At 30.9% G+C, this 27,769-nt stretch overlaps 1 protein-coding gene across 1 annotated transcript; it reads left to right on the top strand.

Annotated features, from left to right (window-relative positions):
• The first annotated feature begins 105 nt into the window (after nt 1-105).
• Nucleotides 106-18,321, top strand: LOC145763797 (gem-associated protein 5-like). Its single transcript, XM_082575321.1, has 26 exons — nt 106-284; nt 464-655; nt 747-955; nt 1,292-1,431; nt 1,588-1,700; nt 1,765-1,904; nt 2,276-2,471; nt 2,727-2,851; nt 2,942-3,007; nt 3,530-3,718; nt 4,200-4,333; nt 4,530-4,636; nt 4,705-4,794; nt 5,041-5,180; nt 5,495-5,684; nt 11,531-11,635; nt 11,706-11,835; nt 11,927-12,143; nt 12,260-12,375; nt 12,632-12,720; nt 13,828-13,997; nt 15,973-16,108; nt 16,400-16,679; nt 17,049-17,167; nt 17,237-17,409; nt 17,513-18,321. The coding sequence occupies exons 1-26, from the start codon at nt 149-151 to the stop codon at nt 17,744-17,746; spliced, it is 3,936 nt and encodes a 1,311-aa protein (XP_082431447.1). The 5' UTR covers nt 106-148; the 3' UTR covers nt 17,747-18,321.
• Nucleotides 18,322-27,769: the final 9,448 nt, after the last annotated feature.

Raw genomic sequence — 27,769 nt, 5'->3', positions numbered from 1 at the left:
TCGTAAAGTATTATGATATTTATTTTTAAATCTTTTTAAAATCATGTACATATATACCGATATTTATAAACTTTTAATTTGCAATTCTAGAGTAGTAAATTAAAATTTAAACAATTTCAAAGTTGAAACTGATGTGTAAATATTTTACATGGAACTTGGTCTGTCTTCTTCCCCTGTGTGGTATCAATCCAGGGCAACAGATTCCTTCAGAGGATATTTTGCTTTTGCATCAAGAAATGTAGTATACTTGCTGGACATAACTAAAGATATTCCAGCTTATTATGGTAAGAATTAGAACTATAACTAAATTTAAGTATTTGCATTCACAAATACTGTAATTTTTTATAAAAATAGTTGTTGTTTTTTTTGTGTAATAAACATTAGTAAGAATATTAATAATTATGTTTTTAAAAAAAACGGTTTTTACAATTTATGTGTAAGTTTGTGTTAATAAAAAATACAGGAATTTTAAGTGGACATGATGCAAAAATTAATTCTTGCTTGTTTCGTCACTGTGAAGATGAAGATCAATGTTTATTGGCATCCGGAAGTGATGATGGATCAGTTAAAATTTGGGACATCAAAACAAAACAATTTATATTGGAGCACAAAATTCATGGCTCTAACAAAATTACTTGTTTACATTGGTCTTCAGGTATTGCTATTTTGTCCAAGTAGAACTAATTATATGTAAATTTTATATTTGCGTTAAAAAGTCTGCTCTTAAAATACGTTGATTTTTGCAGCAAATATGGATCTTATAATCTCGGGAGATGAAAAAGGAATGATAGTGGTATGGAATCTAAAAGCAGAAACCACAAACAAATATTTTCCTGAAACGATAAGTTTACAACAACTGACTTGTGTGGCCTGTTCACCTCATTATTCCAACCTTGTAGTTCTTGGCTACAAGTCAGGTGCGGCATCAGTGGTTGATATTAGCAGTAAGGGAAAGGTATGTTATATTTGTTGTAATAAACATATTGTAATAGGTAGTAAAATGTAATGTGCACCCCATGGTTATTCAAAAATGTTAAAGGTATAAAAATAATTAGCTTTAGTTTTTGCAATTATTAAATCATACTAACCTAATGTTCGATAAAATAATATTCAAGTTAAAGTTTAGGTAAAATTGATTAAAGCTTATTAATAAATATTTTAAATATAAAAGTAGTAAAAATTTTGACGAGATGTGTAAATATAAGTGGTAAATAAAGTATTGTTTGATATTATTATTTGTTGGCATATTAAATTCGTAAATGGTTTATTTTCATAACATTATTGTTTTTAGATTATAAGAAAATTAAGAGGCCATGAACAAGAAATACAAAGTTTAACATGGTCACCATTTTCATCCGAAGATATTCTTCAAGAAGAGAATGGCTCTCAAGAAAAAAATAATTTAGATGTTTTAATAACGGATGAAAAAAGGTAACTTTGACTCAAACAAACAAAATATTGCAAAAAATAGCAGTTTTATAAGTTATTGACAAAGTTTTTTAAGCTTTAAATGATGTCATAATTATTATTTAACATTCCTATGCAATGAAAACTAATATTGCTACCTAAATTTGTTTGCGTTTTTAGGAAAATGAAAGGGATTGTTGTAACATCCAGTAAAGATCGAACAATAAGACTTTGGAGTTTTTCGAGCGGAAAATGTTTAAATATTTGTCAATTACCACCCAAGTCTTCAAAAGGTTGAATAACTTTTGTTTTTAAATTTAAAAGTTTTAATTTTTTAAACGTTTTTTTTTGTTAAAGGTCGCCATGCCAATAGTGATGCAAGTAAATTATATGTTGCTCTGTTTTGGCCAAAGCATTCCAAGACAACTTTTATTTCTTCAACGTATAATGGGGAAATTCTTAAGTGGGATGTATCTACCAAGTCCCCAGTTTATCAAGTATGTAAATAAAATCTTTTACTTATATATATATAATAAATGATTTTATAGTAAAATTTTTATGTGTGATTGTTATTAACAGGACTTGCAAGTAGGTTTTTATGCTATTATACTAGGTCAACTAAAAAAAACTGATTCATGTAGCTTCAAAACATTAATTTCTTGTAATACAGTTTAAAAAAATAATATACACAGTTTGCAAATTAATAAAAAACTTGCTAATTTTTTTTTTGTATTTATGGTTTGTTTGTATATACATCATTATTAACTTATATATACTTTATAAGTATTATTACAAAAATCAATTTTATTTTTTACTTTGTAGGGTCTTTTGAATTTGGCTTAATAATTTATTATTTTCTTTTAAAAAGGTAATTGGTGGCCATTGTCGTGATTCAGGTCATCAAAGAATTATATTCAACATCACATCAGGAAGAGATACCAACTCAGTAATAACAACATCAATGGACAGATACATAAAACATTGGACTTTAAATAATGACCTGGCTCAAGTAACTCCAGATTGGTCGTTACCAACACTCGGAGGTTTTGTTTATTCTATTGCAGGTGAGAAATATTTTGAATGTGTATATATATATATATATTTTTTAATTTAAATAAAGGTTTACTTACTTTTTATGCAACTTTTTTTACAACATGGTTACATCGTTATTAGCTAAAAGCCTAATAAAGTCTAATAATTTTAACAGCAATTCTTGTTCAAAATGTTTTTGTTTTGTTGTAAATGTTGTATTATTATATTTTTAAAGCCTTAATTTTTAATCCTATGTTATATTAAGTTATAAAAAAAAATTTTTTTAGTATCTCCAACTGACCCAAGCAATGTGGCGGTAGGAGTCGGTGATGGAATTATTCGAATATGGAAAACCAAAAATCCAAGAAATCCATTTGATGTTTTGGCGTTGTGGCAAGGAGTTAAAGAAAAAGTAAAAAAAATTATTCTTTACTATGTGTGAATATTCAGTTTTTGTTGGTAGATTTACAACTTAATTAAATAAAAAATTTACTTTTTTTAGGTTATGTCTATGGCTTGGCATCCTACTAGAGAGGGAATACTAGCTTATGGTACTGAAGATGGAAAGGTATTTGTTTGTAAATGCTTGACTACATAAATGTGTATGCTTAAAATTTTTCCAAAAAAATTGTATTAAACATGCTGTTAAAAATTTGTGAACAACTGAAGACTTTTCTTTACTGCAATTAATACAATATCATTTAGTTTTTTGTTGATTTTTTTAACCTTATGATTGAAAGACCAAATTTTACTGCCTCAACATAAGGTAACATCTGTTACCCGGGCCTAATTCAAAGTTGCCTTTTGCAGCTCTGGATGTTATTAACCAACTTGTCAGATGGTTAACCTGTTGATTGGATTCGACAGGTGTACATTTTATTTATAGTCAATTGTTTAAGGTTTCTATGGCATGAAAGTTGTTGGAATTGAACCAAAGACCTGTTGTCAAGTCAAGTGTTGTAATCACTGCATTGTTTTTTAGTTGGCATAGCATAAATTTTTTCTCAATTAAGAAAATACTTCAAATAATACCAGAAGTCTGGTTGGTATAAAATAAATATCAGTATTTTTGAAATTGAAAAATTTTTAGGTTGGAGTTTACGATACTCTTTCTCTTAAACCACCTATGATTGCTGCTACTTACCACCTCAAACCTGTTTATTCTATTGGGTGGGGTCCTATTTGTTCCACCAAAGAAAATCATAGAAATGATGAAGATCATTTAATTTGTTTGTATTCTTGTGGTGGAGAGGGAATTATATTCATGCATGAACATTCAGTAACAACTTTTTTAATTTTAAAAAGACTTCAATTTAAAAGTGTAAAATTTTATTTTGTACATAAGTCATAAGATTTTTTGTATATTTGTTTATCTTCAAAGGGAAAGATTAACTTTGCAGTCATAATGTAGGGTAGCATTTGAAACCCTGGCCCAGCCTAAGTTGCATTTCGCAGTTTTTAATATTGTTTAGCATTTTGCTTTATTATTAATCTGCAGATTGGCTTTGGGCTTGACAGGAGTTGGTATTGTTCATAGTGTCCTACTAAAGGGCTTTATGGAATGGTTGCGGTTGGAATCAAACCAATGACCTCATGTTGTGATACTTTGTGTCACCAGTCTTTTTTACCTAACTTAACTTATCTTTATAAAAATTATATTTGTGCTAGATTTTATTAATAGTTTTCGTACAAACTTTAAACCATAATTTTTATTAAAACTATTTTTAAATTATAATTCACAGGTTTAATATTATTTATAGAAATTAAAGCATGGCACAGACCTAAACACAATTGTTCACTCGACAAACGAACATTTAAATCATGTTAGTGGAAAACATAGTGAGTTGTCATGGATGAAGAATGGAAATTTATTGGCTGTTGGAAATGAAGACGGGTAACAAAATGTTGTTTTCATTTGTATTATTTATTGATTTGACTTTTTTTAAATTTTAGGTAAAACCAATTATTAAAAAATAAAATAAAGATTAAATCTATTAATTTGTAATATCAAAGTTTAATGGTTAATTTTTTTAGAAGAATTTCTACTGTATTAACTAAGGATTAAAAATGAATAAATTTATATTTTTTAGGAGTTTTCATATTTGTCGAGCTCCCTACTTAGACTTTGTTACAACCTACAAAGTTCACAATAAAATAATTAATTGTCTTGCTTGGTGTCCTGTTGATTCAACACATGGTAAATTAATTTTTTAAAAGTGTTTAATTTTTGTAGGTAAATATGTTATTAAATATTTTTATGTGTAGAACAACGTTATTTCATTGCTTCTGGGTCGAATAATTCACATGTTTGCATTAACGATGTAAGAAATATTGCAGAGAAAAATTTTGACGAAGGTATGTAAAAATAACAAAACTTTTTAAAAACACATATGTATAAGACATGTTAAATTTGTAAAAAAGAAATGGCATTTTTGAATAGCCCTATTATTTTTTAGCTAAATACAAAACTTTTTTAAATTATTTCTTGTTTAAATTGCTTATCAATAAAGATAAAATAATCTTTTTATTTTTAGTTACCCAGTTTAATTTTACATGACTGTTTTTAATATGATGAAATTTTTTTAACATATTTTTTTATAGAAACTGATAATACTTTACCGACACCCATAACACAATCTTATAGAACACTGTCAGGTCATACTGGGAGAATAACTGGATTGTCCTGGAATTCTAATAATATAAATCAACTTGTTTCATCTTCTTATGATGGAACCGCTCAGGTTGACATTGTTAAGTTTTTTTTTAAATTGTTTTGTAAAAATTATTTTAATAATATAAAAAAACTACAACAAAATTATTTTTGTAAAATAATTTTTAATGTGCTTTATGCTAGTTAAAGTAAAAAATCAGTAAAGTTTGAAAGCAGTAGCCAATTTTAATATTTGTTATTTAAAAAGTGTTTTTAGCAAGCCATTTTAAAAAAAAATAAGATTACTACTAAGTTTTGTCTTAAAAGTTGGCCTTTCGGCATTGAAAATAAAGATATCCCAAAAAAACTTTACATATATATCTTAAAGAAACACTTTTTTACTAGGTATGGGATGTAATGAAAGAAGAACCAATAGCAAATTACAGGGGACACAGTGGCAGGGTCTTATGTGTAATATGGAGTCCAATATTAACCAATACTAATGGTCAAAGTGGTGTTGTTTATTCTGGTGGTGACGATTATTCGGTTCATGTTTGGTCACCATGTAATCAGGAAAACAAAGAGCCTCCTAAAAGTTTGTTTTTATTTTGTTTTATGGTTAACCCGGTGTTTGTGGTAATTTTTTTTATACCAAATTACATTTTTTTGATTTTTTGGTAAATGCAATTTTTCTGGTTTTTGTATCTACTATTGTTTGTTTGTTTTATAAACAAATTTATCCTCGATGTGAAAATTGGATGAACAATTATTACCTCGACCCAGTCTCAAGTTTACTTTGGCAGTTTTGGGAATTATAGATTAAAATTGCCCGATAATTAAGCTGCTAATTTAATGCTGGCTCAGTAGGAGTTTATGCTGTTTATAGCATCTGACTTAACACGCTACAGCATAAAAACAGTGTGTATCGAACTTAGGACCTTCTTTAGTGTAGCAATGGTTCTGACCACTACACCTTGCCCCTGGTAATTGTGGTTTTTTGTTTGATGGGGGTTTACTAATAACCAGAAAATTTGTTAAACTATATCTATTGTAACGTACTGTGTTTTATTATCCTCGCCGTTATCTTTCTGGTCTGATGCCTTCACCCTTACGTCACTTCCCCTTTTAGCTTACCGCCACTTCTTATGTTAGTTAAAGGTTGACTTGAGGTTTAAGGTTGCTTTAGATTTATTATGTTATTGTTTATGTAAATATTAATGTGATTCTATTTGAATAAGGTTTACCGTGACTAAATTAATAAACTGTTAAATATTGTGAAATTGTGAATTAATATTAAGAACTTTGTACTCGGTTATTACATTGGAGGTCCTGCCGAGATCCAGACTGTCTGATTCGGAAAGCGAGGTTTTTATTAAAACCCCACTACCTGAAAATTGGGAAAATGTTATGGAAAAAAAATGCAGGATATGGAAACATTACTAATGAGAGAACTAGAAGAAACAGTCAACCACCGAGTTACCGAAATCAGGGTTGAGATGCAACAACAGCTAAATGCCGCGGTAACGTCGATGCAACAAAAATATGTGAGCCTTTACAGCAATATTGAAAAAGCTCAAAAAACAACAGTGGGTGCAATAAATGATCTAAAAATGAAATTTGAGCAATACGAAACGTTTAATGCAAGTGAAAGGGAAGTTTCACAAAAATTGATAAATATTAAAGAAGACGCTGATACCAAGGTCAAAGACTTCATGAGTTCAACCCGGGCTAATCAAGAAGAACTAAATAAAAACATTGAACTTCTGACGCCAACAAGGGTTCGATTTGCCTTACCAAATGGTACTCCAAATAAAGAAAAGGTATCGCCTGTAACCCTTGATCGATTCGATGGTAAAGGTTCTGTTGAAGATTTTTTGGCTCGATTTGAGATTGCGGCAGAATACAATCAGTGGTCGCAATATACCAAAGGCACGCAACTTGCTCTTCATTTAAAAGATTCCGCCTCAAGCGTTATAACGAGCCTGGACCCTGAAAAAAGACGACAATTTATTGTAGTTAAAAACAAGCTGATTCAAAAATTTGGAATAAAGATACGTGATCCCGTGTCGCTGTTGCATTGTCGCGTTCGGCGGCATAATGAAAGTCTTGTTGATCTTTCGGAAGATATAAACTCGATGGCACGACGCTGTAAGGTATACGAACAATCAAAAGAATCCGACTTGGAAACCGTCAAGGTGAACTGTTTTCTCAACGCCCTTAAAGACTACCCCTCTATTATTTCAGGCTTAAGGCTAAAAGATCCGCGTTCCTTAGATGAAGCTTTGGATTGGGCAATGCGTCTTGAAGAAGAGCAAAATAATCGTCAAATAAGGCCAGTGCGAACAGCGAATGCGACCAACGCCCAAGTCGATGTATCTGTAGCAAGTAAATTGGAAAAAATGAGTCAAGCTATTGTAGACTTGACGGAGCAATTTAAAATGCCTAATGGAAACCGTTATCCTAACTATAACAGACCACAACGAAATAGAAACTATAATCGTCCCGGGCCGGGAAACTATCAATAACCGAACAACTGAGGCCTCGTTCGGTTAGATTTAAAGGTGCCTCTAGAAACGTCGGCTTAACTTTATCAGGTCATCTTAATGGTTTATATTGTAAAGTTATTTATGGCCATTTACACATTTCTATGTTGGTTGATACAGGAGCCGACGTAACAATTATAAGCAGAAAAATATTCAAGCACCATAATCAAAACCGTTTTTGTCCGACACCCATTACTTTGCGAGGGGTGGGAAATAATACAATCGCTGTTGATGGTACGTGTGAATTGAACTTTATTTTAGGAAAAACTATGTACAAACATCAAACTTTAATATGCGAAATCGAAGAAGATGGTATTTTAGGCCTGGATTTTTTAAACAAATTCAAGTTTACCATTGATGCTAATGCAAGCTTGCTGAAAACTGCGACTGAAGAAATTAAATTAAATTATGTTCAAAAAGTTGATGCACAACTACAGTTAGCCCCATCACCTAGAAACGAACAATTAGAAGGCATATTTCAAGATGACGAGGCCACAAAAGACCTTATTACGAGAGCAAAAATAAACTTGAAACCCACACAATGTAAACGATGCGAGGACTTAATAAAAAGTTACGTAAGAAGTTCGTTAACACCAACGGCAACCGACAAAACCCTTCATCGCATTGAAACTGGCGACGCAATGCCTATTAAACAACGACCTCGGAGGTTGCCAATAAGTCAACAACAAGAAATGGACAAATTAATAGAAGAAATGCTTAAAGATAAAATAATATTTCCGTCTTATAGCCCATGGTGTTCGCCTGTAGTTTTGGTAAAAAAGAAAGATGGCTCAAAACGCTTTTGTGTCGACTACAGAAAACTAAATGCAATTACTAAAAAAGATGCCTACCCACTGCCAAGAATTGACACACTTTTAGATTGCATTAAGGGCTCTAAATGGTTTTCTACACTGGACCTTAAAAGTGGCTACTGGCAAGTTTTAGTAGATCCGAAAGATAAAGAAAAAACCGCCTTTTCATCTGGTAAAGGGTTGTTTCACTTTAATGTTATGCCTTTTGGTTTGTGTGGTAGCCCTAGTACATTTGAAAGGTTAATGGATCGAGTGTTGTCTGGGATTTCAAACAAAAAATGCTTAGTATATTTAGACGATGTACTTGTCCACGCAGAAACTTTTGACAAATTGTGCTTAAATATGGAAGAAGTGTTTCAACGATTAATTGATGCAAACTTGCTACTTAATGCCTCGAAATGTAAACTTTTTGCAAAATCAGTCGAATACTTAGGACATGTAATTACTGAAGATGGAATTAAGACATCACAAGAAAAAATAAAGGCAATTCAAGAATGGCTGACACCAAGTAAACTTAAGGAACTACAAAGTTTTTTGGGACTCTGTTCATATTACCGAAAGTTTATACGTAATTTTGCTTATATGGCACAGCCTTTGCACCGTTTATTGGGAAAAGATGTTCGCTTTAATTGGAGTGCCGACTGTGAAAAATCGTTTCAATCTCTAAAAAGGGCATTAACTGAAGCACCAGTTTTTAGGAGCTGTTCTGTCACAACGACAAGAAGATGGCCTAGAACACGTAATTGAATATTTTACCAAATCATTGTCTAGCGCAGAAAAAAATTATTGTACCACACGGAAGGAACTTCTTGCTATTGTGGATGCAGTGGAACACTTTCGTTATTATATATACGGACGAAAAATTAAAATTCGAAGCGACCATGGCTCGTTAAGTTGGCTTTTGAACTTTCGTAAACCAGAGGGCCAAATGGCAAGATGGATTGAACGTTTAAATGAATACGACTTTGAGATTGTGTATACAGAAAAGGATTAAAACACAACAACGCCGATGCGCTTTCAAGATGGCCATGCAACCGAAATTGTAAATATTGTAAAAAAGTACCTGGTTTAAATAAAAATGAAAAAACTGTGGATGTAAAAATAATAAACGCTACAACGGATGTTTTCCTTTTGTTTCCGCAGCAACTAAAAGAAGCTCAATTATTAGTCCCTGATACAAAAACAATTGCAAGCTGCCTTCATTCAGGAAAAAATCGACCTGACTGGGATGAGATTGCACCACTCAGTCAAGCGGCAAAGTATTACTACTTACAATGGGATTCGTTAGTTATTCAAAACGATGTTTTGTGCCGCAAATGGGAACAAGATGATGGTCTCATAATAAAACATCAAATTATTGTCCCAAAACCTTTTCAGCAACAAATCATCAAACGCATGCATGGACAAGTTGCCGCAGGACACTTTGGGTTGAAAAAAACATTGGAGAAAATTAGTTCACAGTACCATTGGTATAAATGCAGGACGGATGTAGCTATATTTTGCAAAGCCTGCGACAAATGTGCGGCAAGAAAAGGTCCCGCTACAAAACTAAGAGCACCACTGAAGCTATACAACGTAGGATATCCGTTTAAAAGAATAGCAGTTGACGTACTTGGTCCTTTACCAACATCAAGTTCTGGGAATAAATACATAATAATTGTCATGGACTATTTTAGCAAATGGCCAGAAGCATACCCAGTACCAAACCAAGAAGCAAAAACAGTGGCAAAAACTTTAATAGAACAACTGTTCACAAGATTTGGTGTACCATGCGAACTGTTTACAGACCAGGGTTCAAATTTTGAATCTCATTTGTTTAAAGAGCTTTTAAAAACATTTGATATAACAAAAACCCGTACTACACCATATTACCCACAAAGCGATGGTATGGTCGAAAGGTTTAACAGAACTATATTAGCACAATTGTCGATGTTTATAAACGAAAATCAACAAGACTGGGATCTACAACTACCTTACCTTTTAATGGCTTATCGAACCGCAGTGCATGACAGCACTGAATTAACCCCGGCCATGATTATGTTTGGCCGAGAAATGAACTTACCGACAGACTTTTTGTTTGGTCGCCCTGAGAAAACAACATATTCACCGATTGATTACGTAAAGATGAACCAAAAAACATTGGATAATGTACATGAGTTTGCAAGAAAAAGGCTTAACTTTACAGGAAAACGAATGAAAAAATACTACGATCGGAATTCGGCTAAAGACATTTTTGGGGTGGGTCAGGCTGTGTGGCTTTTTTGCCCTCAAAGAAAAAAGGGAAAGAGTCCAAAACTGTCCCTGCCATGGAAAGGACCGTTTGTCATTACAAAACGTATAAATGACTTAGTGTATCGTATACAAAAATCTCGTAAAAACAAACCAAAAGTGGTAAATCGCAACAGGTTGTGGCGTTACAGTGGCCAAAACTTGCCCAATTGGTTTAATTCTGATATTTCTAATGAAAATTATCATAATAATAATAATAACAATAATAGTAATAATGTGTTTGACCAAAGTGATAATAATATTATTAATTTATACGAATCTGATATATCTGACCCAGAAACAAATATGCCTTCACATTCTCGTGGTGGACGTTTTATTCGCCGCCCATTAAGATATTGTTAACAATTTCATTTATCGTGTAAATTTTTAGTTGTAAATACTGTTTTTGTGATTTTCTGTGTATGCTAGAATCGTATTCGGAGAATACTGTTATCGGGGGAGTGGCATTGTAACGTACTGTGTTTTATTATCCTCGCCGTTATCTTTCTGGTCTGATGCCTTCACCCTTACGTCACTTCCCCTTTTAGCTTACCGCCACTTCTTATGTTAGTTAAAGGTTGACTTGAGGTTTAAGGTTGCTTTAGATTTATTATGTTATTGTTTATGTAAATATTAATGTGATTCTATTTGAATAAGGTTTACCGTGACTAAGTTAATAAACTGTTAAATATTGTGAAATTGTGAATTAATATTAAGAACTTTGTACTCGGTTATTACACTATTTATAGATTTAAAACATAACGAAAAAGATATATCTTGCTTATAAACTGTAGAACATGAACTTTATTTTGTTGAAGGCTCTCCTGGAATTAATCAAAAACAGAATAATCAATGGAAAAAGAAAAACAAGAAGAAAAAATCAAACACAGCTCATCAAGCAAAAAATATTCCCACTCCTAATGGTGAGTTGTTATTATTTACCATTACAAAACTTTTGTTATTTGGATTGATTAATTGTGTATGTTTTTGTAGAAAAATTGTCACTTGAAAAATCAGAGAATAGCAATGACTTGGATTTCGACATTGAAACGTTGCTCGAAAGAAAAAAAGCTGAATTGCTTGAAGAGATGGATTTGGAAAACCAAAAAAATGTTGCTATTCAGTAAGCATTTTATTTTTTCTTTGATTTTAGGTCAGATCAAAGTATAAGTCAGTACGATAATTACCAAAAAAATGCTACTTATGTTGTTTAGAAATAGTGATCACACATTTTCAAATTTGAATCCGAATGCAAAATCGTGGAATGAAAATCAAAACCAACCAGAAAATATAGATTCTTCTACATTAAAAGAATTGCTGGATAATTTATCTCAAACTCGCCAAAGTGATTTATCAACCAAAGATGAAGCCATTACTCCACAACATCGAAGAAAACGGGCAAAAAATCTGTTTCCCTTATCTATATCAATAGTGGGTTAAAATGTTGCTTAAATATAGTTAAATATAGTTTTATACAGTTGTCTAAACTACTTGAAATTTTGTTTATTTTAGTATAATTCTTTTATTTTTTAATGTTATTTTTTTAGGATAACAAAAAGAAGGAAGGGCTTCAACAAGATTGCATAGAAATTGTTAAAAGTAAAACTCAAAATGTGTCACGTGATGACCTGGGCTTCTATGGAAACCGTGTCTCAGCATATAGGTATAATATTAAATTTGAGTTATTAATAAGTAACTAATTTATTAGAGAACAGTCCAATAGTGGTTTACTAATCATTCATGGCATTAAATTACAACCCAGAAGGTTTAAATTCGAGACCCAATAATATTACATTATATGCAAACTCTTTTCCAATAAAAATTTGAAAATTCATTACCTCACATTAATATTAAAATGACCTGATTAAAAATTTTTCTTTGAAATAACTGTCATTTTAATTTAAAAAGTTAATATTTAGGATGCTTGAAAAGGAAGAAAAGCGAACATTGGAAGATGAAAATAGTGATGCAAATGCGACCTTAAAATTATGGAGTGGTGATATAATCGGTAAATTTGTGTTAAATTCAAGTTATTTCAATAGTTATTGGTGTAAATATGGCAACAAAATTTATAAACGATAACTGAGCCTGGTTTTAAAAAATCCGATCTATTGTAATTTTTTATCACATATTTCAACGTTAAAGTTACTTTAAAATTTTGTTTAATTCAATTTTTGAAATTTTAAATTTCCTATAAATTGTTTGAATAAAAATTAAGTGCTTTTCATATACATATAACACTGACATAGCAAAATAGATTAGAAAAATTAACCGGTACCACCACACAAATTCAACTAATTATTTTTAAAATGTTAATATTCTGATCGCTAGTTGGCCGTAGAGAGTTATTTCATTTTGAAAATCATGAAAATTATTAAATTTTCGGTCATGGCGTCGGACTACGAGCCGAAAGGTTTTGGGTTTGAGCCGCACCAATGCTACACTATTCGCCCTTAAGCCCAACAGTCACGAATACCTCAAACACGTCACAATATCACTCCCCTCCACAATAATAATAAAAAAACGATCCCCTAATGGGGCAATGGAAAAAAATAAATAAAGTTTAAATAACTTTCAAGCAAATGTTCTGTAGTCGCATTAAATAAAACTCGTTTGTTCTTAGTTTGCGGATAATAGACAAAAACTAACAGAATATAGTAGTTAGTATACAACTTAATAAATTTGTTAAATGTTGTAATAAAATTGCCTTTGATTTAATACATGTTAACATAATAAATCAATATTTTTCTATTAGTAACTGGCATAATATTTTGTATGATGTGGTCTTAGTTAAGTTTTTAAGCTATATTAAAGTTGTGTTTGCATGCGAATATAATCATTAAATACTAGAGCATTTTTAAACAAAGGGGTATCAGTAGGAATTATTGTTAGACTATAAAAATTGTCATATAATTAATTTTTACACTTAAAACTTGAAATGACTTTTTTTGGGGAAAAGGGCGTGTCATTTAAACACCTTTGTGATATAAACCCCTTAGCTCAAGGGCAGCAAGTCTGGCATTAGTTGGACTTGAACCCGGAAGGGTTAGGTCTGTAGCCTTGTGTAATGATATATATTGCAGGACTATAATTTTTGTTTTTTTATTCGTTGTAGGAATGCTCGAAAACGCGATAGAAAGGGGCGAGTTGACCGATCAAATGGTAGCTATGACTCCGTTGGCTGGTCATGATGTATGGCAACATGCCTGCCTGTCTTTTTCCGAACAATTAGCGAAAGATGGCCACCATTTACATGCTTCACAATACCTTCTATGTTGCAATAAGGTAAATATCAAAAATTTCTTGCTTCAAGATTTTGATGTTACGCTAATATTTAGCCCGTTTCCATGTCCACTTTTTTCTGGGCTTTGGACTAATTTAGTCCAAAAATATCATAACTCGGCGAAAAAAAACGGGCTTTTTTGGCCCTGCTAAAGAGGTGGTCTAATTCGAAAAAGCCCGGGCTTTTCGCCGGTCTTCGGTTACGCGATCGCTTAGGCTAGTGAGCGCATACGTGATTTTGTTAGTTTAAGCGATATTTTGTTGATAAAATGCAAACAAATGGATAAAATTAAGATGTAGAATGAAATTTAAATAATTTTTGGTTAGTAAATAAAAACAAATACGGGTTTAATCAATTTTAAAACGGCAGTTAAGCTGTCTGACCGACGGACACTTTGAAACATGCCAAACAACAAGTTTTACAGTAAAATATTGGCGGATAGTCTGACATAAACCGTTATTTTATCTTATAATTGCCGTATTAATTGGTTAACTGTCAATTTAAATGTGTAATCTTACAAAAAATCACCTACAAATATCTGTCAGACAGTAAAAATGCCAAATTGTATGGTTTGAATTTTACAGACTGCCAAGTAAAAACAAAGCATTATTAGGTTCGTTTAAACACGTTTGAATCTGTTTTTTGTAGGATAAAATGGTATTAGTGGTGTGTTAAATGGTATAAGTGGTTAAACAAAAATAGAAAACAACTGAGAACAAAGAAGCTGTTTAAAGAAAGCTAATATATACAATTGGCAACCTGTTAATTTGATTTGTGTTTTTTGTGCAATAAACAATATAAAAACAGGTTGTTTTGCGTTAAGCAGATTTACAAAGAAGTTTAAAACAGCCATATTCAGTTAGTTATTAATAATTGTACTAAAACTCGCAATAGAAGATGTTTTATAACTAAATCAATAACAATTTTAAGTCTGACAAACAGACAAAACGAACATTTTAATAAAAAGCCCAATGTGCTAAATGGCCATGGAAACAGAACTGGGCTTTGGACTAAAAATTAGCCCAAAGTCCAATAAAAAGCCTGGCTTTATTTTTGGACATGGAAACGGGCTAATTATGTATTAAAAAAAATAAACCCCAAGAATTGTATTACTCTTATATTGTATATTGTATGCCCCTTCGTATGACCTTGTTATTTCAAATAAACGCAATGACGATTACGATTTAGGACTAGACTTAATTGGGTTTATATTAAAGGCCTTATTCTAAATATGACGACTATGTTTGATGTATATGTATTACGTCAAACGTATATAAATATAAACAACGTATAATACGTGCCATTAATTAAGGGGTTAGGAAAAGTTTTTAATAATAAATGGCATTTAAATTGGTCGCAAAGGGTCAGCTACTCTATTTTGTTTGTACAAACTTTTGTTTTTAAAAATAAAAAAATGATAAATACAGGGTACCAAATTGCTGGTTTACAAACTTATAATTACTTTAACTGTCTGTTGTTGCATTTTAGAAACGCATATAAACAGCTTTTTAGATTATTTACTAAATTTTATCTGACGACTTCGATTTTAAAACAAAACAAAAATGTTTTGATCTTTTTTATGTAATAACAAACGGCTTAGCTTTTATTTAACGCGATTTAAGCTATGGCACCTGCAAATTTCACCATTATGCAAGTATATTTAAAATTACACGTTTTCTTATACCCTATATTTAAGTAAAAAACAAAAATGTGGTTCGTTATTATGTTTCTGATATAAAAGGGCTACTAACTTTTTATTTGTAAATTATATTTTAAACTTAATTATAAAAATGTATTTCCCCTCCATGTTTGATTTTACAAAGTACATTGTCTAAAACTTTGTTTAAAAATAAACTAGTGTTTTTTACAAGCTTCAGGTTATATAAACTTTAAAAAAAATGTTTCTTTAACTTACCTTTTTTTTACTGAAAGCTTGCCTTACCCATTATAATTTTTTTAATATTTATTTGTATATAGGTTAAAGAGGCAATTGTTTTACTTCGTGAAGCCAAACTACACCGGGAAGCAGTTGCCCTGTCACGTGCTAGGTTGGCAGACGACGATCCTTTGTTGATAGAGACTTGTTGTCAGTGGGCCAGAAAACTTAAATATGGTCGGTAATTGGTCAACTGAAAACGGTCAAAACAAGTTTAACATGGCCAATTTAACCTATATAATTTACCCAGTGACCTTTCAAACGCATTTTTATGTTAAATTTTAGTTTTAGAAAAAATTTCTTCAATTTTTATGGCATTTTTTAGTTTTTGTTATAAGGGCGATTACAGTGTTTTCTCTTGCAATAAGTTATTATATGCAGTGACGTCACAAGAGTATTAAGAATATTGCTTATCAACGTCAACTGTAAGTTTATATATCATAACTCTGCATCTATCTATATGTGTAGGCGGAAGCTTTGAAATGGCGGCCAAGTGCTTCGCGTCGATCGGAGATTATGCGATCGCGGCAGAATGTCTAGCAACCCGAGCTCTGCTTAAGCCTTGTCTGGGCAAGGACGAATACGCTGGTTTATATGCGGCGGCCACGGTGGCTAGATTAGGGGGCGAGCATGCCACTGCAAGGGAGTACACCAACCGTGTAATTACCAGTGTTGTTTTGAGGACCGGGCTATGGAAGGAAGCACAGGAGGCGGCGATGTTGTTTGAGTCGGAATTTATAACCCTAAGGTTAATTTTTTTTAAATAAAAAAAAAACATTGTACCAATGATTTTATTTAGGTGTGTAACATAAACTGCTGTTTGGCTAAAATTTTGTTCTTCAAAAGACGACCAATTTCAATTCACCAAATGTTTTCATAAGATTAGTAGGCAAATTTTAAATATGTTTGACGATCCCTCTCTAAAAATAGAACTGCCCGATGCGATAACACTTTACTGCATTTGTTTATCTGCCTTTGATTTTACGCTAGGTTTAATTTTACTTTTAAATTTATCCCTTTTTAAAGGTTATATTTTACTTGATTTGCAACGATATTTCCAAATCTCGAGCATTGATAAAGTACCACCAACCTTGTACATTAATTATTAATTTTGCAGGCTCGTTTTATGTACAAACGAGATACTATGGTGTGTCGTGACGTCACGAGGCGACGAGTTTCGATTGCGTGACGTATATTCTGACGTCACTACATGGCTGAACGACGTAAATTACGAAGGTATGTATCGTAATCGGTGTTTATTTTTAAAAGTCGTTTAATTTGATTTTTATGTTGTTTTTTTTGCAGAGAATTTTAAATCGATTTTGGAGAAGCAATTTCAAAAACATTTCTTCGAGTTTGGCGAGTTTAAAAATTTAATTCAAATATGGAACGAACTGGAATTGATTTCAAACGAATCTGGTTTAAATACCACGTCGATTTCGGCCAGCAAACTAACGTTAAAACAGGTTTTCTATCAGGTATTTAAGCATCTATATAAACAATAATCTATTTTTGTAAATATCTATAATAGTAAAAACAACATAAGATTTTAATGTTTTTTTTTATTTACTGCTTTTGTAGATTTCTATCCAACTTACACAACTTATTGCCATATTTCATTTAAATGACAAAATCAACTTAGAAAACGCAGATCTTAAAAACACTGTTCCTAGCATTGTGAGTTGTTATACGAAGCACTTTAACGACGTTGAACAATTAATTAACTTAAGTCAATTTGAAGAAACAACGCAAATGTGTTTAAAAACGATTTTGCAAGAATTTTTAAATTTTTCGCCAAATGAAGTAAAAGGCTAAAGATGAGAAAAAATGTGATTTAAAACAATAAGAAGTTTTTGCTTTTCTCTTCGATTATGTTTCTTTAATATTTTTTGTTGGGTTTAAAATTCCCGAAAATTTAAAGATTATTTTATGATCCAATGAATCATGCCCACGTATCTTAGGGATAGTTCAGGTATTTTAACTAGGCACAAAATGCAAACAAAATATTCGGCAACAAGCTTAATCTACCAACAACAACGTAATTAAACTAGCAAAAACGGTCGATTATTTATTTTACATCAATTTAAGAAATAGCTGGTTTGGTGTAAATTGATTACATATACCGATAAACGAGTGTCCATTTAATTTTGCTACGGTAAGTGGGCAACAATCCAAAGATTTTTTTTTCTGTCTTGCTCGGTCATGTATTTTATCTCTGCAAGCTTGTTGTCCGGTAGGAGCGGTTTCTGTTCGGACTGCTTATCACAAATGACGCCTGAGTGCCATTCTCCGACATTGCATACGTTGCAGTTGGCTATGAGATGAATCAAAGCACTGTTTAAAAGGGATTTAGCAGTCGAACTTGGGCATTGAATTTACGACACAAAACGACATTAAAAATCATGCAAATTTGCCAAAGTTCAAAACTTTAATATTTTTTTAGATTTATAATACTTCAAATGCTCTATTAAACTTTTCGGGACAATTAGTTTCTTAAATATGAATATTGGCTTTACTAGTTGAAATAAACGCGTTTATATAATTATAAAGCATATTTACCGGTCTTGATGTACCAATGGCGCGGAGACATGGTTTTGGAAAACAGCAAATAAAAGCTTTCAAAAATCCATCACGAAATTTCTTGTTCATAAAACAGTAAATTACTGGATTTAGGCAAGTCGAAATGTAGGACATCAGCTAATAAAAAACGGTTAATTAAAAGAGGGCGTTATCTATAATTAAATTTGAAAATCAATTAGTTCATCTTTAGCCAAAATTAGAGTAAAGGATTTTTAATTTGGTGATTTGTTGGTCCTGCAAGACCTAAAGATTTTCTTAATTACCTGAATAATTTCAATTACTCCCTCCAACTTTCGCATTGCACCAACTGGATCAAATGCCCTCCACACGTTAACGATAAATAACGGGGTCCAGCATATAAAGTAAAACACCTAAAATAAGTTAAAAAGTTTGGTGAATTGGAATACTACAATAAGATTTAGGGATGAACTATAATGCCTGGAACATAGATAAATAGGATAACTGTTATATGTCACCGAAAAAATAAGTTACCAAAAAAAAGACAGTTAATCTAAACGCCATTTTACCAATAATAAAATAATTTCTTTTTAGACCTTTAAATAATGCCTTTTAATTCAATTCAGAATGTCGTTTTAAAATTGTACCATACTTTGTTTATATGTATATTAATACCTATCAAATCCATGTGTTTATAATAATGATGCTTGTTGCTAAAATACCTCTAATGACATATTTCGTAGGATTATTTTTAGAATACGTAAGTTGTTACGTCATTTTTTCTGGCTGTTTACGGCACAGTTTGTCGAAAACCTGGCACGCTCGGCTTAATGTACTTAAAATCGATCAATTAATTGTAAAGTCCGGTTTAAAAAATGTCTTTTTGGACGTTGAACAAGCTGTAATTATTAAATAAGCTCAGTCAAAAGCTTTTTGGTCGGAAAATATATTAGCATCGATTTTCGTTTGTTCATTTCGTTGCCTAACTAAAATCCTCTTTCGAAAACTCGATTGGGCAAACAATCGACACAATTACGTTTATACCAAGCGTGTATTCTTTAATTAATTCGCTCGACCATTTTAATAAGACCCCGCGGTTAAGTGGGCCGTTTGATGTCAGACGCCCCGGTATTCTTCTTCCGTGTTATATGAAATACACAGATTGAAATCGATGAAAATCATAATACATCCATCGATTTTGGCGTGTTTTTAATTTGGTAACCTGTTTAAACACGTGCCTTATCTTTAGTTGCAACATGTCACCTTGTTTTGATTAAATAGATTTAGTCGATAATTTTACCATAAGGTTGGCCTTGCTGCGTACCTGTTTAACAAACGTGTATTTTTAGGATTAGATTTAAAATAACAAACTTGACCTGCCTTTCTTTTTATCTTTTAATTATTTGTACAACAACAACTACGATAACTTTGCAAGACATTAGACATGCTCACCGTGTATTTTTACCCCAAAAAAGCGGACAGGATTTATTCTAATGCGTTAAGACTGTATAGTGAACTTGTGTAGTAAAGAACATAAAAATTCTTACCACAATAACTATCAGCATTGTCACAACTCGCTTTTTTGCTCTTAAATGGTTTGCCATTTGATTGATCCTGGACGAACCCCGCTCGCTTCCTAAGCGGGATGACGTGCTCCTTTTTAAGACTAAGTGGTCGCGTTCCTTGAGATGTAGCTTTGGAGGTCGCAAATGTTGGTTTCCCTGTTATAATTAAAAAAACATAAAACGTTTAAATGAAAACTTAACAAAAAAACAACCAGCTTACAAATTTTTACAAATTTCAGTAATTTATCAAAAGTTTGAAAATGTAATTTAATTTTTTTAAAAGCTTGATTTGAGGATTTAAACTTTAAAATCAAACCCCCCCGATGACGTCACTATATTGCACTCCTTAAAAACGGGGAAATGTTCATTTACTTTTTATAAAAATGCCTTAAGTGTAAGATAATTTTAGTTAATATGGAATTCACTTAACGGTTTGTTTTCTAACATGAAAAATTTCAATCTTTTTACCTCCTCTGCAGGTGCAGAATATGTTCTTGACAAAGGTCTATCTTGTATGTTACACAATTTAACTGCACCGGATTGTTTGAAATCGCTCGTATTCAGTGAAACTATAAATTTAGTTAGATTTACTACATCTAAGTTAAACTACGTTTACTTTAAATAAAGTTTTGCAAATCGTCCATATTACTGAAAGACACACTAACAAAAAGACATATCCCTGAAAACTAAAATATTTGAAATCGAAATTTTACCTAAAATTAGGTCGTTTTTGAATATAAAGTTTTTAGTGAAATGGTTTTCGGCCATACAGCAGTGTTTCTAAAGTTTGCTCTGTTAAAAACATACCTTTTTCGGCTATCGGTTCTTTTTCATTTTTCGAGCTTTGATTTTTGTTATTTTTGTCCTTTTCGGTAAATTGGAATCCTTCAAAAATCTTACAGCAAACCAAAACATAGGCAACCGACATAATTATCCCAGGAACGCAAAGCAGTATAATCAATTGAATAACATACCTAAAAAACATAAACTTTATCAAAATTATGTGTTTCGATTTTTTATTATTAACTTTGTAAAAATTTTTACTTTTTTGACATTCAGAATGTAGCAATATCTACTATAGCATATCAAGTGTTTTTAATATATGATAAGCTTTCAAAGAAGTAAATCTTACGGAATTTAACGGGGCTTTAAACATTTTATTTCACATACCAAGATTGTCGAGCTTGTGGACCACCGAAATACAGTCGACAAGCTAACGGACAGCTTTCTTGTTTAACTAGAGGAATATAACGCAATTTGCTAAACACCAAGTAAGGCGACATGATTACAGCACTGGTCATCCAAATAGCAATTATAACCTATTCGACAATATGTAAAATTATGTTATAAAATAATAATACTTTCATTTTGTATAAAAACAATCATTTTAAATGTGACATTGTAAAAAATATATTAAGAATTGGTTAAATCTTAATCTGTTTTGCTCAATAAATAATACTTTTTCATAAGTGACCACGTGTTTCCTAAATTGAATACCAGGTACTTTTGGTTTATTTAAGTTTGCTTTGAAACACGAGGCCAAACACCCAGCTACATCTAATTCCTATAATTTAACCCAGTATAAGTGATTTGCCCTGAAAAGTAAACTATTACCTTATAGGCGTGGGACTTTGTTTGCCAGCCTCGCGACTTCAATGGATTGCAAATTGCATTGTAACGTTCGATCGAAATAGCCAGCATCGTAAAAGTTGATACAGATACCGACAAACCTAGAATTACATGAGATTTATTCGTGGGTTGTGTTTTCAAAGCCAAAGTGTGTGTTCACAGTGTTGTGTATTAAGAAACAAAGTTAAACCAATTCTACTATACTTAAAATAAAGTAGCGACTACGTACTCATGAAATACGGAAAAATCTTGCACAACACCGATCCGAAAATAAATCTCTTCAGTACTCGACCCGTTAGAGAAATTGGCATACAAACCATAACTATTAACAAATCACTGACTGATAAACTGAGTAGGAACGTGTTAGTAACAGTTCGCATGCGTTGGTTGGATGCTAGGGTGACCATAACCAACACGTTGCCAACAGCAGCCAAGCAGAATACTATGGAGTAGATTACAATGATATGGGTCAAGCTTTCTTCTGTAAAAAAACAATGTTCAAAAAAGATTATGTTTTGTTTTGAGATTTATTGACTAAGGTATTGGTTTTACGTGATTTTGTAATTATTAATAAAAAAATCAACACTACTTTGCCATATGTGTTTAATATTGACACAGACGTCTTTACGTAAGCTAAACTAAATATCATTACACATTAAAGCGACAATAAATGCGCAGATTAAATTGCAATTACGTCATATTCGTTGGTTGTAACGTCATGTTTTTAACTAAAAAGGTAAAAGGGTTACGCAAATTGTACGTCCATCAGACTGTGTTTTATTGAATTTCCTTTTTTATTAGTTGAGTTATTACGAATATTAATTCGTCTGTCGTACTCATATCAATTGTTTACGTAACAGTACTGTGTAAAAAAGACTACAAATCAAAGTGTTACATTTAAACAACATTTTGTAAAATAACACACTATATAAATTGAATTTTGATTTTAAATTTTAAAATAAATAAAAAGAATACCTTTTAAACTAAGTTTAAAGATTAAAAAAAATATTTTTATGTATATACTTTAATTTTATGATAAACTTATTTACTAGACTTTTTACATAAATGACTTCATCTTTTGGTATTTTATTATTCAATTATTCCAAAAACCAAATTTCAATATTAATAAGTTTTTACATTAATTATTTAATGACAAGTTTGCATAAAAACATGTTCATGTGTTTGGAATTTTTTGTAAAAAAAACAATATTTTTCCTAAGGGAAAAGGTTAAAGTTGCGTCGCAATAATCAATACCGAATCCTTAAACATTTCCATAAAGCATTTTCAACAACTTTTTTAAAAGTTTAAAAAAATTTTTAACTCTAAAGCAATTTTTACGTAAATTGATTTGTCAACTAAAAATTTAGATTATTGCGATTTAGGATTGTTACACAAAAATTTTTACGAATTTTACCGCTAAGGTGGATCATTTTTTGAAGTTACACATTCAAACAATGAGCACATATTCTTTTGTGTTTAAATCCAAATCGTATAAAGCTGTCCCCAGATAATATCATTAAATCCATTGAAAATACATGCTTTTAAGGCCCTACGGGTTTTATTTAGCACATATACTTAATTGTCGCATTAATTATTAAATGTTGTATTTCCAGCGAAATACAATAAGCGATTGAAAAAAAAATGTTTGCAGTATAAGCGTAACGGTGTGTATATCATATTAACATCTAATTTGGCAGCTTTGATATTTTAAATTGCGTACGTCAGAATTTGGTATTTATAATAGACATTAGCACAAATGATGATGAACTTTGACTTAGTTAAAATATATATATGTGCATTAGGTGAAATTTATTAATTAAGCATTAGGTAAAAATATTTTTTAGGTTTTAATTTCGAAACACACGATAAAAATTGAATTTATTACTTTAGGATAAATGTTATTAATTTAAAAATCTGACATTATACTTTAACAATTTATTTCTTTAAGTGTAAAAAAACTACATTTAAAACTAACTTACGATTATTTGTCGGCGAAAGCAAAGCTTTTGATTGGAAGGTCGGCCGTGTAAAGTAATCAAAAGTTGTTGTATCACTGTAATTAACAAACGGTGTCGTGATCGTACTTTCAATTTGCGTCTTCGCGAAGTTGTCGACTTTGTAAAAAGTGGATCCGTTACAACGATATAGCATCTTAACCGATCGGCAAATAAACGGTGGTTTGAAATATTTTATTTAATATAAAAATTTGTAACAAAATCTAAAATTGTATGTAGTTACTTTATTTTTAATTTTATTATTTGAAATACTGCCTAACTTTTAGATCTGGCTTATACCTTAACAGCACAAAATAACTAACTTTTAACTTGCTCTTACCTTGCTTACTATAAATAAAGCTTTGAGTTCTATAAAAGTATTTAATTTCATAAGCGACTAATTATGTCGCGTCTATCCCTCGGGTACGTTTAGTGCACGTACCATAACACTTGCCAAGTTAGGCCGAGCGCTGAAAACTACGATTGCGCTAAACGACGTTTTTCCATGGCTCTATAAATCATATTGATTTACTAAGGCGAGTAAAAGGGAAAAAATCGGACGGTAACTATTTTCCTTTGCACTTAACCTTTTTACACAACGTTCTTTCTAATAAATAAAGTGCAATAATTTAAATTAAAATATTTTAAATAATACTAGTTTTATTAAACCTAAAGTTAATTAATACTTAAACTAATAAAAATTATTTGATATACAAGTCGGGTAAAAATTTAAAAAATATATTAAACACAAATCATTATAAATATTAGGCCAAGCTTTTAAACATTTAAACTATTAAGAATATTGATTTTTTAGTAAATAGTTAGGCAACATTATTAAAATAATAAAGTTAACATTTGGAGTTGGTGCTTATGCTTGAAATTGTAACTATTTTACCATAATCAAAGTTAAATTTACTTTTAACCTTATGACATGTAGCTTTAAAATATATTTTTATAAGAAAACTACAATTCGAATGTTAATTTTTTTTCTATGTAAATTATTTTTTGACTGAACTCATTTACGCCAACTAACGGAACAAATTAAAAAAAAAAAAAATGCTTTCGAAATTTAAACAAAATTTGTTTAATAAATAAACAATCTTGTTATAAAAAATAAATAAACAATCTTGTTATAAAAATTCTAAAAAGTAATTAAGCAATTTATATAATTTTAAAAAATTTTTTTTTAGTTTTCGCAATCGTTGAAATAAATAAATCTTAATCTTAATAACTAAAATTAATTCTGATTACATTTTCACCGTACACCATGATACGGTTACCCACACATAACATATTAAAGGTTAATGTGGTTTTATTAATAATTAAAATAATATAATGCATAAATAATGTGTGAACTTCATCTTGTTGTTAATAAAGTGTTGTTTCTTGGTAAGGTGGTCTTTTTCCCTAATAATTATTATTTTAAGGCAGTTTTCTAAATTTCTTAATTTTTTAGTTGTAAGTGTATTTATTTAGACTTCTTCTCGTTTAACATTTTTTTAAATGGATCTTGCAAAAGAGATTAAAATTTGGTTGCAAAAGAGATTAAAACAGTATTTTTACCCAAGACGCCGATATGAAAGAAAATGTGATATTTCTTAATTTAAAGTGTAATTAATGATTTGGTAAAAAGGATACCTTATTAAACACCATTAACTTAATAATAACAGTCTAACTTTAACTACTAGATAAAAAAAATATCTTTAAATTGGATATAGATAAGTTATAAATTTTTCTTTTACTAGGTAAAGTGCCTTTTTATGAATTTGTTTCTCTACGCCTTTTATTTTGTATTTAAAGACTAATTTTATTTTAACTATTCGACATACGTGATTCTTAATTCGCTTTAAAAGAAAAACGAATTTTTGAAATATTAAAAAAACTTTTTCTTGAATATAAAATAAAACAATTAAATAATTTGGAAAATTCCTCTAACAACACAGGCTTAAATGAACAAAATTTGTTAGTAAACTTGAAAAGATACAAAGCCAAATTTGTGGATATATTTGATATGCATGACATTTTAAAATTTAAATAAAAGTAAATATATTTTAACTTTAATTACTCGGAAGTTAAGTGGTTTTTGGAAATTACATTTGTTTCTCTTCCGCTACAATCATAATTTTTGATTCTTCATCTTTTATTTTCGTTTTTTTTACTAATCGTTGAGGAACACCAAATCGAAAAAACTTTTGAATTTTCGGAGGTAGACAAGGGTTGTCAAAAAACGGGATAAAATAATCGGGGTTGCTTTCTTTGGGGTCATTTATTCCTAGATGTAATAAGGTAACATTTGGTTCTTTGTTTATAAACTATCTGCCTTTTTTTGAACAGTATCAAAAAATTATACAAAATATTTTACTACATGGTTGCTTGTGTTTTTTTGGTACAACTGATGGCTTAAATATAATTTTTTGGTACATTGGGTGCCTTTAATATAAATTTGATAAAGCGATCGGACTTTTGCCAATCCAAAGTAGTTTTAAATATGAACTAAACTAGGAATTAACGGTTACTTCACCAAAAACGTACCAGCGCAAAATGACACGAAAATTCCCACAAAAAAGGTAACGAAAAAGCCCAAAATTACGATGTATGCAAATGATATTCCCCAAATAGGATAAGTTATCTCTTTAAATCCGGGTCTGAAACGTAACGAATTCACGTTATTATAATTTGAATATAAATTTTTATGATTAAAATATATTCTTTTTTTGATCTGCAAAGTAATTTTGTTTTAATCAAATATTAATACAGCACCAACCCAAGTCTTCTATTGGTACAAAACTTCACCGAAAATTAGCACTTAAAAGTTCAAAGCGATTAAACAGTCGTAATAAATACTACATTTAGATAGAAAAAAAGATGACCTGATCTTTTAAGAAATTTCCAATTGTATTTAAAACAACTCACTATGTAAACTTAATAAATCAGTAAGGTATGTTAGATTAACGTATAATAACTTATTAATTTACTGTTCTTACGATTCATGGGTTGTTGTCGAAAAAGTTGTAAGGTTAAACTCTAGAGTCGTTGATTGATTCAAAAATGTCGCATTAGAAAGTCCGGGATCACACTTCTCCAAAGATGTCGAAAGAGACCCAAGCTTCTCTGGTGGTATTTCATAAAAAGTTGCACTCAAGGCTGCCCACATACCAATAATTGTACCAACAATTTGGCCAACATATGCGCCCTATAATTTTAATATAAACAACTGGATGGAAGGCTTAAAAAAGTACGTTAACTAATATAATACGTTTTTGTAGTTAAAACAAGTTTATAAACTTAGAAAATCTTAACTTACAATGCTGTTACACCATGGAAAAAAAGCCCCCAGTGTGAAAACTGCAATCATCGGGCCACCAGTAGCGCCAAATAAAGCAGTTAGTATCACCACAATAGTAGCCCCTAACGTGTCTACGGCAAAACCAAGTCCCATTACCAATACTCCAATTAAAACAGCTAAAAAGAAAAAAAAACAGTTTTAAGTTTTGGGTTTCAGATTTTCAACAGCTTATATAATTCTAAATATAATATAAAGTTACCTAATATCTTGCATAAAAAAAGTTTTTTCTTTCCTGCGACATTAGCATGAAAAGGAAGAATAAAATCTTCGACAATTAGCAAAGCTATTGAATTAATACCTGAAGATACCGTGCTTAAATCAAACAGTATTTTTGTTAATGTACCGTGCTAAAATAAAACGGTATTTTTGTTAGATAATGAGATTATATCTACCTAAGCGAAGCACCAAAAACCGCAGATACAAATAACCCGTTCATGCCTGGTAGATGTTGAAAAATCTTTCCTACAGTGAAAGAAATTAGTTGATCCTTTTTTACCACTTGTCCACTTCTTACAGGGTCGCATCCTTCATAAAAAGCGTACATAGCAGCTCCTGAGTATAATCCCAATCCCATAAAAAAAAAATATGGAAGATTCGTGAACGAAGCTGCCCTGAGATGTAAAAAAATGCTCTTTTCACGATTTAACAGTGTTATGTTGATTTGTTAGATACCATTTACCAACAAGCACCCCTTAGCCCAAATCTTACAAAAACTAAACAGACATGTTGAATCTAGGACTCAAAATTTAAGGGAATGGAAAGTTA

Source organism: Corella eumyota, chromosome 1, assembly GCF_963082875.1.
Source record: "Corella eumyota chromosome 1, kaCorEumy4.1, whole genome shotgun sequence".
Lineage (NCBI taxonomy): Eukaryota > Metazoa > Chordata > Ascidiacea > Phlebobranchia > Corellidae > Corella > Corella eumyota.
This window is presented reverse-complemented; position numbering and strand designations above follow the sequence as displayed.

What these genes read in the sequence shown, in the direction of transcription:
- LOC145763797 (XM_082575321.1), top strand. Translation starts at nt 149, where the DNA reads ATGGAACTTGGTCTGTCTTCTTCCCCTGTGTGGTATCAATCCAGGGCA. An exon ending in CCAAGTCCCCAGTTTATCAA is followed by an intron (nt 1,905 to 2,275) that starts GTATGTAAATAA and finishes TCTTTTAAAAAG; the next exon opens with GTAATTGGTGGCCATTGTCG. An exon ending in AAATATTCCCACTCCTAATG is followed by an intron (nt 11,636 to 11,705) that starts GTGAGTTGTTAT and finishes ATGTTTTTGTAG; the next exon opens with AAAAATTGTCACTTGAAAAA.